The 14,723-nt window shown below is 40.4% G+C and overlaps 1 protein-coding gene across 1 annotated transcript; it reads left to right on the top strand.

The window, feature by feature from the left end:
- Nucleotides 1-90: 90 nt before the first annotated feature.
- CHMP5 (charged multivesicular body protein 5) lies at nucleotides 91-13,830 on the top strand. Its single transcript, XM_082655897.1, has 8 exons — nucleotides 91-218; nucleotides 1,403-1,507; nucleotides 3,154-3,200; nucleotides 4,955-5,048; nucleotides 5,501-5,572; nucleotides 9,106-9,214; nucleotides 10,722-10,834; nucleotides 13,127-13,830. The coding sequence occupies exons 1-8, from the start codon at nucleotides 150-152 to the stop codon at nucleotides 13,175-13,177; spliced, it is 660 nt and encodes a 219-aa protein (XP_082512023.1). The 5' UTR covers nucleotides 91-149; the 3' UTR covers nucleotides 13,178-13,830.
- Nucleotides 13,831-14,723: the final 893 nt, after the last annotated feature.

Here is a 14,723-nt window from a genome sequence, read left to right on the forward strand (position 1 = left end):
GCTGAAAATCCGGAAAAAGGATCGGTAAACGCCAATAGGCACATTGCGCTTGCGCATGGAGGGCCGGAAGTCAAGGCGGAGGCGGAGGTGATTCTGCTTCCGTTTCTGGTTTTGCTCCAGTGTTTGGGTTGTCTTCGCGGCCGCTCAAGATGAACCGATTCTTCGGGAAAGCGAAACCCAAGGCTCCGCCTCCCAGCTTGACTGACTGCATTGGCACGGTGGGCACTTAGACACGCATAACTAGGCTCAGGGACCCTGACACCCCCAACCCCACCCACCCCCGGCTTCGGCGCCTACTCCTGGGTCCCGGACCTATTGCATCTCAGCTCTCTCCACTCCACTTTCTTTCCTGTTACCCAAGTCATTGCTGACTCCACAAACCAGGGACCCCTAACCCATCACTGTCTCGCCCTTCTTGCGCCCCACCCCTTCTGGTGCCCGTGCCGCGTCCACTCGCTGTTTCCTTACCTCCTCACTCCTACCAGCCATAGGCCCACACAGCTTTCCCACTTCGTCCAGCCTGACCCCTAACTCCTCTTCCATCCCTCATCCCTCTCTCACGTCAGGACCCTCGGCTTGATATTCTAGTTAAACATATCTGTACCCCAATCCTGGATCTCAGTAACAAAAATTCAGAACTCTGACCCCTGACATTAAGCCACCACTTTCTATCCAAGCGAATAGCATTAGATCTAAGCCCTAGCCGGGGTCCACTGGGCACTAACCCATTTCACACACCTCCTGCTTGAGCCCTCAGCCTGACAAGCCTCTGATTCTAGGGGAATCTCAACTAAACCCAGTGATTCTCAAATTCTTTTTCTGCTCAAGCACACTTGAGAGCGACCCTGGAATATTAGAATTTAGGGGGTGGAGTATAGTTTATAAAAGCTCTCCAGTGTTTCTGGCTGAGAATCTCCCCACCACCAACAGTTAGGAATCACTGTTTTCCACCTTTCACCATATGCTCTTCTTTTTTTAAAAAAATTAATTAATTTTATTTATTTATTTTGGGCTGCATTGGGTCTTCGTTGCTGCACGTGGACTTTCTCTAGTTGCAGCGAGCGGGGACTACTCTTCATTGCCATGCGCAGGCTTCTCATTTCGGTGGCTTCTCTTGTTGCAGAGCACTGGCTCTAGGTGCACGGGCTTCAGCAGTTGTGGCATGCAGGCTCAGTAGTTGTGGCGCATGGGTTTAGTTGCTCCGCGGCATGTGGGATCTTCCCAGACCAGGGATTGAACCAGTGATCCCTGTATTGTCAGGCAGAATCTTAACCACTGCGCCACCAGGGAAGTCCCTCTTCTTTATTTGTCCTTTCTTCCTCTATATTCATTCCTCTCCTGCCACTTTTCATGTAAATGTATTGCAATAACTACTACTGCCTTTGATGTTTTTCCCCTCAAGGTGGACAGCAGGGCAGAATCTATTGACAAGAAGATTTCTCGGCTGGATGCTGAACTGGTGAAGTATAAGGATCAGATCAAGAAGATGAGAGAGGGTCCTGCAAAGGTAAGGTAGGCAGCACCTGAAGAAGGTACTGTGACAACCTAACTTGAGCACCTGTGGAAGTAGGGCCTGGTGGTAAGGGCTGGTGAGAGATACAGAAGAGATGCTCACAGTCTAATAAGAAAACATACGTGAAGGTGTATCCTTCAGGGGGGAGAGTTTGCAGCCATATATGAGAGGAAGGCTAGGATTTGACCTGGTGGTGAGAAGATGCTGGTTACATGTCCAGAAGAATGTACATGGGAATTAGCATATTCTACTGAGAAGGTGCTATATTCTACCTGGAGAGCTGGGCCTGCTCAGGAATAATGAGTTGCCAGGCTAGTCAGGTTAGGTAAGTATAATAGACTGGTTAAGGAGTGGCATATTGGGAAAAAAGTACCAGTGTTCTATTAATAATATCATCACTACCTACTAGCTGTGACCTTTATAAAGTCAGTTAATTTTTTATTTTTCTCTTCTGTTAGGTAGAAACATAGAGTTGTATATTTAAGTGCATGGACTGTGAATGTAGAACTGTCTTCTTTTTTCCCATCCCTGTAACTTATTAGACATTCAAGCTAGAGCAAGTTACTTAGCATCACTGAACCTCAGTTTGCCCATTTATAAAATGGGGATGATATCTACTTTAAAGTGTGAGATTAAATGAGGTAATTCATGTGACCTACATAGCACTGTGTCTAGTACATAGACACATTCAGTAAATGTTAGGTATTATTATCATCTGTGAAGTAGTAATACCTGCTTTTCCTTCTTCATTGGAGGAGACAAATAAAATGATTTATGAAACAGTATAGAAATGGAAGTGACAGGAGGATTTTCTCTGCCATCTTAGTTAGATGGCTTGGCATGAAGAGCGAACAGAGGCAGAAATGCCCACCTAGACTTGAGATGAAAGCCTAAACCATGGTGGTAGTCATGAGAATGACATGAGAGGAATCAATTTAAAAGTGAGTTCTGGGGCTTCCCTGGTGGCACAGTGGTTGAGAGTCCGCCTGCAGATGCAGGGGACACGGGTTCGTGACCCGGTCCGGGAGGATCCCACATGCCGCAGAGCGGCTGGGCCCGTGAGCCATGGCTGCTGAGCCTGCGCGCCTGGAGCCTGTGCTCCGCAACGGGAGAGGCCACAACAGTGACAGGCCCGCGTACCGCAAAAAAAAAAAAAAAGTGAGTTCTGAAAATCTAAGATAGCAGTGCATGAAGACACAATAGAGAGAGGAAAGGTAAGGTTGGTGTAACAGTTTTCAACCTAGAGAAGTGAGAGACTGGCGGGGCCATTATTAGTCATTTCCAAGGTAAGAGCAGGCTGAGGAGTTTGAGCATGCTGAGTTTGAGTGGATAGCAGACTGTCCAAATTGGGAATCTCCCTAAGGCACCTAGATATACAAAATCGGCCCTTTTGGGGCTGGGAGTAGAGATAATATGCACTAGGAAAAGGAAATGTACTTCAGTACACTGAGATGTGGGATGCCAAGACTGAGACAAGCTGGGGCTTAAAGCCTGCTTGGGAGGTGAACAATCCAGGAGTCACTGTGTCTACTACTTTGAAGATGAGAGGAAGTAGAGGTATGTGGGGATATGGGAGATTTTTTTTTTTACCGTATGTATATTTTCTACTTCTTTTCATTAAAATCTGTTTTTCTCCCTAGAATATGGTCAAGCAGAAAGCCTTGCGGGTTTTAAAGCAAAAGCGGATGTAAGTTATAAGCATAACCTTTCCTCTAGCAGGTTTAACCAAAAGGGAAATGGTCTTCCATTCCTTTAGATTTTCATACCACTTTATAAGTATTCTTGAGTTAATTGCAAATTTCATTTACACATACAGTTAGCTGGGTTTTTCTCCCCCTGCATGTTCAGCAACATCTGTTGCAGCACTGTCCATTTAAATAGAACTTTTTGCTTTGATGGGAGGTGTTTTGTATCTCTGCTCTTCAGTACAGTAGCTATTAGCCATGTATGGCTATTGAGCACTTGAAATGTAGCTAATGTGACTAAGGAACTCAAGTTTTAATTTTATTTAATTTTAACAATTTAAGTAGCCATGTGTGGCTAGTGGCTTCTGTATTGGACTGCCCAGATCTATAGAGTTTGATTCTCCCATTTATTTAATTAGAGTGTGCCTTTTAAATTTTTGTTTGTCTGTAAAATTGGGAATCTTGAATATTTGTTCCCTCCCATCAGAAGATTTAACGGTCCTTAATTTGTTTTAGGTGACTGTGTCCCAGTGTTTGAGCAGAAGCCCAAGAGTATCTTTGGTACTTACCCTTGTGAGCTGTTGAGAGCCTCTGCAGGGTTTATAGAGGTCAGATGTAATCAGCTAATAAAGAACCAGAAAAATTGTTGATATCTCTATTCCTATTTATAAACTAACTTTTTATAAGACATCAGACACCATCTTACTCCTTTTAGATTAGACAGAATTGGAAAAATAAATTATGATGCCTAGAGTGGTGAGAGAGTGTGATAAAATTGTTACCTCTCTAATTGGTAGCACTGCAATTTTTAGGTAACTTTTTTTTTAATAAAAGGATATTATTCATTGTAGAAACTTGGCAAGTACATAAACATGAGTAGAAGAAAAGGAAATCTACCTAGATTCCTACTAGCAGAAATAACCACCTTTAAAATGCTATTTTTACAGTTTCTTTCTCTGCTTGTGCATACATGGTATGTGTGCATATAATTTTTAGAAGATAATAAATGGCATGTATATAGGTTATCCTTTTCCACTTAATGTTATATCATGAGTATTTTTGTCCTTCTAAATATTCTTTGCAAACATACTTTTTAACGGGGTAATAATGTTCCACCACCATTTGCCTGCATCGTTGACCATTTTTCTTCTGGTTGGATGGTTAGGTGGTTTCGAAATATTGTATAAGGGCTATAGGGATATAAGTCTTTGAGGCAGTATTATAAGTTGATATAAAGCTTTATTTTAAAAAAACATGGAGTGTCAGGCATTATATTAGGTTGGATAGATTACCTATTTGTGGATACGAGATTAATAAAATAACATACCTGTCCTCAAGGAGTTCAGTCTACTGGAAAAACAGTTTCACTATATGTATGAAGAGCCTTAAAAACAGTTTTGCCTTTTCCCTCAAGAATTCCATTTCTGGGAATTTAGCATAGGAAATGATCTAAAACGTTATAAAAACATGTATTAAGACTTCTTAGCAACGTAGAAAGCAGCAGTAATAATAATAATGTTAAGTGGAAAATAGTGTTGTAACTAAAATATATACAAAGGAAAAAGACTGGAGGGACATCAAATGATGTTTGTGTTAGATTGATTAAATTGTTTTTCCCAATTTTTCTGTATATTTAATTTTTTAACATTTGTTGTTATTGTTTTTAAGAAAATTCTCTTATTTTGTGTTAGAGATACTTTCTTCATGAGGATTTCTATCTGACTCACATTTATCCTTCTCAATTGACTCTAAAAAGGTATGAGCAGCAGCGGGACAATCTTGCCCAACAGTCATTTAATATGGAACAAGCCAATTACACCATCCAGTCATTGAAGGACACCAAGACCACGGTACTCCCAAAACACCTTTGCCATGGTTTTATTTTATTTTATTTTTTTTAAATTTTATTTATTTATTTATTTATTTTTGGCTGTGTTGGGTCCTCATTTCTGTGCAAGGGCTTTCTCCAGTTGCGGTGAGCGAGGGCCACTCTTCATCGTGGTGCGCGGGCCTCTCACTGTCGCGGCCTCTCTTGTTGCGGAGCACAGGCTCCAGACGCGCAGGCTCGGTAGTTGTGGCTCACGGGCCCAGTTGCTCCGCGGCATGTGGGATCTTCCCAGACCAGGGCTCGAACCCGTGTCCCCTGCATTAGCAGGCAGATTCTCAACCACTGCGCCACGAGGGAAGCCCTTATTTTATTTTTGTTTTATTTTATTTTTGTACTCTGTGCTCTTTTCCCATGGTTTTTAAAACACAGTTTAACCAACACGGCTTCTTAAGACATGGTGTTTCCTTTTTTTAGGTTGATGCTATGAAACTGGGTGTAAAGGAAATGAAGAAAGCATACAAGCAAGTGAAAATCGACCAGATTGAGGTGAGATGTGTACTGGATTCTCCAAGAATATACACTTGTTTCTGAAAGAATCAAAATGATTGTGTATGTGATGGGAAGAGCACAGGAGAGGGATTGAATCTTGGGTTCTGCCATTTACTAATAGAGTAACTTTGGGAAAGGGTTCCAAAGGTCTCACTTTCCTCATTGTTAACCTAAGGATCCTAATACCACATACAATTATAATTAGAATGAAATAAATGAGCTGATGTATCTAAACGCACAATGCCTGGCACATAATAAGCACCCAGTGAATAAGCACCCAGTTTCCTTTTACTTCTAACTCACTTAATGACTTTTAGTCAGTTGCCTCAATTGTAAAGTAGTGATGTTGCTGCTCATCTCCCAGGATTGTCCCGAGTGTAAAATGAGGACATATACATAAAGTGCTTAGCACAATTCCTGGTGTAGAATTGGTTCCCTCTTCTAGTAATTCTCTTTATATTTTTTTCCCCCAGTTTTATTGAGATACACTTGACATATAACATTGTGTAAGTTTAAGGTATACAACATGATGATTTCATACATATATATATAGTGAAGTGGTTACCACTATAAAGTTAGTTAACACCTTCATAACCTCACATAATTACTATTTTTTTGTGGTGAGAATATTTAAGGTTTACTTTCCTAGCAACTTGCAAATATTGTTAAATATAGCCACCATGATGTACTTTAGATCCCCAGAACTTGAGTCATCTTTTTTTTAAAGGTTATATTCCATTTATAATTATTATAAAATATTGACTGTATTCCTTGTTGTACAATATATCCTTGTAGCTTATGTATTTTATACGTAGTAGTTTGTGCCTCTTGATCCCCTACCCCCATTTCTTTAGATTTTTTTTTTTTTTTTTTTGGCTGCACTGGGTCTTAGTTGCAGCACGCGGGATCTTCACTGTGGCATTCGGGCTTCTTAGTTGTTGCATACGGGCTTCTTAGTTGTGCATGCGAACTCTTAGTTGCAGCATGCGGACTCCTAGTTGCGGCAGATGGGATCTAGTTCCCTGACCAGGGATCGAACCGTGGCCCCCTGCACTGGGAGCACAGAGTCTTACCCACTGGCCCACCATGGAAGTCCCTAAATTTTTAATAATAATGTCATTAGGTCCTTAAAATTAGCATTTCTTTTTGAGATCATGTTTTGGCTGGGGCACTGAGCCCTAAGAGTTTGGCTCCTCTTGCCTCTCTCAGTTGAACAGCGCAGATGGCAAACAGAAGGAGTAGTGACTGGCCTGAGGAAAAGCCTTCCTTTCTGTGTATGTGATAGTTCTAACCCCCGGAGTAGAATGTCTCTTTCTAAGAGGGCATGGACTCAGTTTTGTTCACTGTTGTATCCCCAGTGCCCCAAACAATGCCTGTCCATAGTTGGTGCTTAGAAAGTGTCTAATGATTGATGAACAAATGAACTAGAGGCCATTCATGGAGATAAAACAGTTCTGCCCAATTGGAGCATTATTTGTTGGTGGCATATTTACTATGTTCCTAGCATTTTACGGCTTCTGCAGATGTATTCTCTGGTAGGGTAGTTCTGGTCTTTAGTGAGTGAAGGCATTCCTCCCATCTTGCTCTTTTCCAGCACCCCTCCTTATACTTCTCAGGAACCTCTTTCTAATCCTCCACACCAGTCTCTGCTTACAAGAATTTAGGCTTAGTGATATCTTCCAGGAGATTTCACTGAGAAAAATGTTCTGACTATGCGTGTCTTATTTGTGTATTATTATTTGATAATAAAATAAAATGAAACTGAATTTTATTTTCTGCTTTTCGGGTTCCTTGTGTTTTAATTAGTGCTATTTAATGAACAAAATAGAAATTTTGATCTTTGCGGTTTTTTGTATGTTTCTTCGTCTTTGACCTATGGTTGTCTGGCTCTCTCCACATCTAATTATCCTTCTCCTGTCACCTCATAGATTTGCTTGCATGACAGGTGGAAAGCCCCTTTCGTTGTAACTTTTTTGATGTGTATGGGTATGTGTCTTTGGCTGGTCTAGGTATTTTGAATTCCATTTGTTTTCCTAAAATCCTTTACTTGTAAAAAATTTTCACTTTTATAGTACTCATTCAGAAAATTTGCCTCTATGTATGTATGTTCCCCTGTTTCTGTCTTTTTTGTTTCCCAGTTTCTGCACATCAAGTGTAGTGCTTATATTTGTTTTGTATTGATTTTGTTTGTTTTTCCAGAACTGAACATGCTAATTCTTTGTGATGATTTTTTTCTTTTCTGTGTCTATCCTGGAGTCTATTGCTAGGAATCCTATCCATAAATGATTTTGGCAGACTTGTCTTGACATGTAAAAGCATAATATAAGTTCAACTTGATTAGTTTATGTTATTTTTACTCTATTTTAAGTATTGTTTCAGCCAGTGCTTCTCTGTATAGCAGACTGTTACATATGTACAATAGTTTGGCCCTTGGTAATGCAGAAAAGCAAAGCATTTTCTTTTTAAAGAAATGTTTTTCTCCGCTTTATTTTATATCCTTTATATGGAAAAACAAACCTAATCTGGGGGCCAGGAAGGAGTTTTTAAGTGTTTTGCATTGCTCTAGAAATCCTGAAGGATAAGTGGTGCTAATTTGGACCCTCTGTGTTATCAACACTAGTCCATTCCCCTCTATGTGGAATTTTCAGTATATGAAAAACATATTGTTTTGTACATCCTTAACAGAGTAGAAGATATATAGTATTAAGTGCTTAGTGTTTGACACATATTATGACATATATTATTGCAATAAATCCTTATTATAACCCTATGAAGAATGACTATTAATAATCCCATCTTACAGATGAGGAAATAAGGGCTAAGAGACATTACTTTTCATTGAGTAATGGCCAGATTTTAGCTTAGATATGTCTGACTCCAGAGTCTGCTCTTCTAACCATTATACTAACTGCCCTTTATTATGCTATAGTACTTCTCAGCTTGGTTTTACATTCTTTCTGGCCTTGTAATAGTCTCCCAGTTAAGTACAAATAGATAATTCCCAGAAGATTTATGCCCTCAATCAGTTTTTTTCACCAGCCTGGTCTCAGGTATCAAGCCTATCCTGATTACATTTCTGTTTCCCCATCCGGGGTGGGCCCAGAACAACTCTTTTGTACTACCCAGTTGTTTCCGCTAGTGCTTCCTTTCCCTGTACAGCGTAGTCAGTTTTTGGCTGACTCAAGAAGAGTAATTTGCTTGTCTCAATTACCTCTTCTCTATTAACTAGAAAAATTTTGATAGTGTAACTGTTGCTTGATTTGATGTTTCAAGGAAACTTTCTGTAATGAGAGAGCTGATTGGGCATGTATTCTTACAGTAGAAGTTTGGATTTCCGTGAAGCACCTTAAATTCAAATGCAAGATTACCAATTCTATTCTTTATTTTGAAGTTTACATTTTACCACCCAAAATAGGAACATTATGTGAGCCATTGCTCGTTTCTGAGATTCAGGAGAGAGAATAGGGACAGGTGGTAGTTAGAGAAAAATGGTAAGAAATGAATAAAAATCCTGTCATATATTTTTGTAGGATCTACAAGACCAGCTAGAGGATATGATGGAAGATGCAAATGAAATCCAAGAAGCACTGAGTCGTAGTTACGGCACCCCAGAATTAGATGAAGATGACCTAGAAGCAGGTAAGTTATAGGAAAAGCACTGTATATGTAGTTTTAGCATCTGAGAGGAGCGACTGCCTGGGACCTTTTCTCCCAAATGTTAGAGAAAATTTCTGCAATAGTTCCCTGAGAGTTTATGGTATAGTCTCTGGGCAAAGAGCTTGAGAGGCAGCCATATCAGATTTGCATACCCCACCAACTCTGGGATGGACAAGCTCTGAAGGAATGTCTAGGCAAAGTCCTCTGCTGACCTGGTGCTTGGTATCCAAACACTGCCATTCCCTGCCATTTTCCTTTTGATTTTTTTTCTCTTTATTTTCCTGCTGGAGTCCTCTCCCTCAGAACAGTGAAGCAGATCAAGAAACAGTAGTTGGCAAATACTTAGTGTGCATCTGCTATATGCCAGGCACTGTATTAGAAGCTGGGGATTCAGCCTTGAAGAAAACAAACACAATCCCTGCATTTATGAAGCTTCTCCTCTAGCAGGGGTAAGAAACTGCTTGTTTCAAGTAATTCATTAATTATAAGAGCACAAACTGTTGGGAAGGAGAAGTATGGGGTACCATAGGAGCACATAGCCAGTGAATCTAACCTATTTGGGAGTCAGTGACAGGCATTGCACCTGAAGGATGAGCAGAGGGTAGCAAGACAAAATGGAAGGGGTTGTTAAGTGGCCTCACAGAGAGTTGTTTAGAAACTATTCCTGTAGTCCATTTAAGAAATTGTGGTGGCTGAGACTATGGTGGTGGTAGCAAAAACAGAGATAAGTGGACATCTTGAAGAAATTTTAGGAGGTTGAATGGACAAGACCTAATGATTGATTGGGTGTGGAGAGAGAGGGAGGTGTCAGAGGTGTTTGTCAATTTCTAGCATGAGCAACTGGGTAGATGGCAGGACCACCCCACACTGGATTTTCTGTTGCATGATTCCCCTGTCCCATTACTACTTCTTTCTCTCCATGTTCTGTTTTGCCTAGAACCTTTTTTCCCCTGTTTATTTCTTTGTTTTCTTATTTCTCATCTTAAGTTTCCTCTGATGAGTCTCTACCTGCTGTTGCCATTTCCCCGGTCACTTCCAACTCACTTTGCCATAGACTTATTTTTAAAGCCTGATCTCGTGCAATGGTCACTCACTATACAACAATCTCATGCCTCCTTTCACTGCCTGCTTTCAAGTTCATCAATAAATGGGAGAGGATTTTTTACATTTGTTATCATCAGGATTTTCTAATTTGAATTGGCCAACCGATAACTATAGAGTCTTCTCATGAAGACTGGGCCTTATAAACCTGTGGGGAATGGTTTTGTTTGTTTGTTTTATTTTAATTTTTCATGGATTTTTACCACACCAGTTCCCTTGAAAATTTCTTACAATGGCCATCTTTTATTTTGAAAATAGAAATTAATAATCCCTTCTCTTTGTTTCTTAAGTTTTCATCTTATTGCAAATAATTTGGCCAACTTTCCTAACATTAGCTGCCAGTTTTCTTGCTTACATTTTATTGAAATATTGACTATTTCAATCTCAGAGTTGGATGCACTGGGCGATGAGCTTCTGGCTGATGAAGACAGTTCTTATTTGGATGAAGCAGCATCTGCACCTGCAATTCCAGAAGGTGTTCCCACTGACACAAAGAATAAGGTGAAAGCTTTTTCTGTTTTATTTTCTATGCAAAATGGTCTGGGAATCTAAAAGGTATTCTTAAGTAAGAACAAGGAAAGACTGTCATTATTTTGGGAACCCTTGAAAGCCCAGTTTTCCCACATTGGATTGTGGATAGGCTACATAAATAGTGTCACTGAGGCCCAGGGATGGTTTTATTCAATGACAATTTGTATAGTATACATAATCACTTTTGTGAGCTTGGACTGGGTGCTATTGGGTTTTAGACATTTCCTGGGAAAGCAGCAGCAACATATGCATGAACCATGCGGGGTGGCAGCATAAAATAAAGGTCCACTCCAGACACGATGATCAATAATAGGGTGGATTTTTTTTTTGAACTAGGGATTCATAATTTAAGTATAAAACAATGTAGAAAGATTCTACTTCAACAAGGAAAAAGAATCAGGATATATGGGTGTAAGCCTGAGATTGACACCACTAACTGTGAGACCTTGGCAAATCACTTAGCTGTTTTGAACTTTTCTGTTCCTTGCATCTATAAAATGCAGATAACTGTAACTATCTCACATAATTGTTATGTAGATCAAATTAGATCTTGTATGTAAAAGGACTTTGCGAACTTAAAGCCCTGTTCAAATCTACATGCTTGTCATTATAAATAGATACAATTTTGCTGCTTATAAAATCCTGTTTACCCCATCTGAGATTCTGGTATCACATGTCATTTTTTCTATTGCCACTGGCCATTTACAGTCCTGGTGTTTACCTACTCCCAACGTGCACATCGAGGTGCACAGTATAGTTGACAGAATCCTAGAGTGGGAGCCAGTCTCAGCTCTGCCTTTATTCACTGTGTGACTTTGAGCAAATTAGAAGTTCATATCTTCTTTCTGAACCTCATGTTTTTCCTACCTGTGCAATGTGGGGAACAAAAAGGTGGGAAAGTAGGTAATTTCTCCGGTCCCTTATAACTGAATTTTTTTTTTAATATTTATTTATTTGGTTGCATTGGGTCTTGGTTACAACAAGTGGGCTCCTTAGTTGCGGCTCGCCAGCTCCTTAGTTGTGGCATGCAAACTCTTAGTTGCAGCATGCATGTGGGATCTAGTTCCCAGACCAGGGATCAAACCTAAGACCCTTGCATTGGGACTGAGGAGTCCTAACCACCGTGCCACCAGGGAAGTCCCCCTTATAAATGGTTTTGACGAATGTGTGTGTTCCCCTACCTTACCCCTCCCCCCCACTTACTTGAGCCTGGGGTCGTCTTACCTTTCTCTACTACACAGGCCACCCTCACCACTTCAAGGCACCAGGTGCATAGGTTGCGTTTTCTCAGCATACCTAAAATCATTTTTATTAACACTACCATAGCCCATCTTTTCACATCCTTGGTAACAGGTCCCTGAGGGATGTGTGTTATTTCCACTTTTAGAAGGTCACAGATTCCTGACTTGAATGTGCTGTTGAGGTATGGTTTCTGAATTGATAGTGGTGTCAGTGCCTATAAGTTTGTAGTAAAGTGTGATATGGAAGTGACTGCCTGTCCCAGGGCACCGCTCTTTCAAGGATTGATGAGGCGGGCTTCCCTGGTGGTACAGTGGTTAGGAATCCGCCTGCCAATGCAGGGGACACAGGTTTGAGCCCTGGTCCGGGAAGATCCCACATGCTGCGGAACAGCTAAGCCCGTGCGCCACAACTACTGAGCCTGTGCTCTGGAGCCCACGAGCCACAACTACTGAAGCCCGTGTGCCTAGAGCCCATGCTCCATAACAAGAAAAGCCACTACAATGAGAAGCCCACGCACCGCAACGAAGAGTAGCCCCCGCTCTCCGCAACTAGAGAAAAGCCTGCATGCAGCAACAAAGACCCAATGCAGCCAAAATTAAATAAATTAAATAAATAAACTTTTAAAGATAAATAAAAGGATTGATGAGGCTACAAAAGGTATTGGTTCACTTTGGGATCAGAGTGAAAGTGGGAATCTGGAGACAAGCACTCTCTCCTCTGCCTTCACTCCTGGACATTCCCAGTCCCCTTTTCCCCTTTCTAGGTTTACTCTTAGGTTTCTCTTTCTTTCTGTACTCTTCCCTTACTCTGCAAGGAGTCATCCCTTTTGATCTCTTCCACTTCTTTTCCTGGTTTATCACTTCCCCCTTTACCTTTCATAAAACAGCTTGTTCTCATCAGTGGGATTTTTTTCATTGATTAAACACTTAGAAATGAGTTTTGACTACTAAACATTTGTAATCTTTTTCTTTTTTTATCAGTTGGAAAATAGTGGCACTAAACATTTCTTCCTTTTCACAGGATGGAGTCTTGGTGGATGAATTCGGATTGCCACAGATCCCTGCTTCGTAGACTTGCATCATTCAAGTACATCATGTAAAATAAACACATATTCTGGGACTAGGAAATATTTATCTTTCCAAGTTTGCCATAACAGATTTAGGTTTCTTTCCTTTCTTTGGAGGAAAAGTTAACTACATTGCTTTCATTTTTTTTCCGTTAAGAGACTTATTGCTTGAAGGAAGCTTTCTTCATACTAGATTTTTATTCCTTTTCTCTTATGAAAGACTAACTTACTTAAAGTTATCATTGGGTATGTATAACTTCATTCCTTAATAATAATTTTGAGATAAAACCAAGGAAATGGGAATCTTTAAGTTCTATGACAGCATATCTCCACAATCTCAAATTGACCTGATAAATTGATGACAAAGACAAGATTAGTGGGACTGTCCATATTATGATTCAAAACCATTTTCTCTTGTGGTATTATAGGTTGGTTAAAGTGATGGCCTTTTTTGGTGAGTTTTGTTGTGTCTTGTGAGTAAATCATTACTGTGTCCAATATTGGAATGGAATTATCACTACTGTATCATGGGTGGCTATTTTGATTCTGTGGTTCATTCAGTATTACAGTGGACTTGTAATCAATAATGAATATTTCTTGATATTTAATGTATAGGACATTTATTTATACTCAATAAATATTTTTCAAAAGGATATAATTTTAATAGTATTACCTCAGCCTGAAACTTCCACTACAGAAACCAAATTTAATATAATTTTAATGTCAACTCAGCCTAAAAACTCCACTACAGAAATCGAATTTAACTGGCAGCATTGTGGTATAGTGGAAAGAGCAAGGAGCAATCCAGGCTTGGGCCCTGGGTCTGCATCTAATAACTACTAAGTAGCCCACTCACACCTCTAAATTTTTATTTCTTACTAGGCTACTTACTAGTAAAATCATGCTTCTCTCACAAGCTTTTGTGAGGAATAATTGATTGTCTTGAGTACTTTGTTAACTGCCACGTCTCATATGAGGGGTTATTAACAATTAAAAATCAGGGGTTGGGAGTTCTCTGGCAGTCCAGTGGTTAGCACTCGGCACTTTCACTGCCATGGTCTCGGGTTCAATCCCTGGTCGGGGAACTAAGGTCCTGCAAGCTGCGCAGCTCGGCAAAAAAAAAAAAAAAAAGTGGGCTTTATTCCCTTCTTGGGAAGTGCCTGGAGTGCTACAGCAAGTCCAAATTCCTGCTAGATTTCAGGGTCTTTAATGATCCATCCTCCCTCTGCCAGCCTCACTGGCTGCCTCACAGTGTCACATGCACCAGCCTTTCATGTGTCAGCAGATCAATAAACATTTATTGAACACCAGCCCTGTAGAGTTTCTATACCAACCCAGGGGATACCAAGAACAATCACAGCTCCTGTCTTCAAAACTTCACTGTCTAATTATAGGTGAGGATGAGACATGGATGTAACCCTCTCCCATCCCCACTAACCTCACCCTTGAAGAAGACTTCCAGTGGAGCAAATATTACACTATTCATCATTACCTTCTTGAAACCTTCCTTGGCTTCCTTACAAGTTCTCACTCAGCCCTTTTAATATTTCT

Source organism: Grampus griseus, assembly GCF_964374135.1.
Source record: "Grampus griseus genome assembly, chromosome: 6".
NCBI classification, from domain to species: Eukaryota; Metazoa; Chordata; class Mammalia; order Artiodactyla; family Delphinidae; genus Grampus; species Grampus griseus.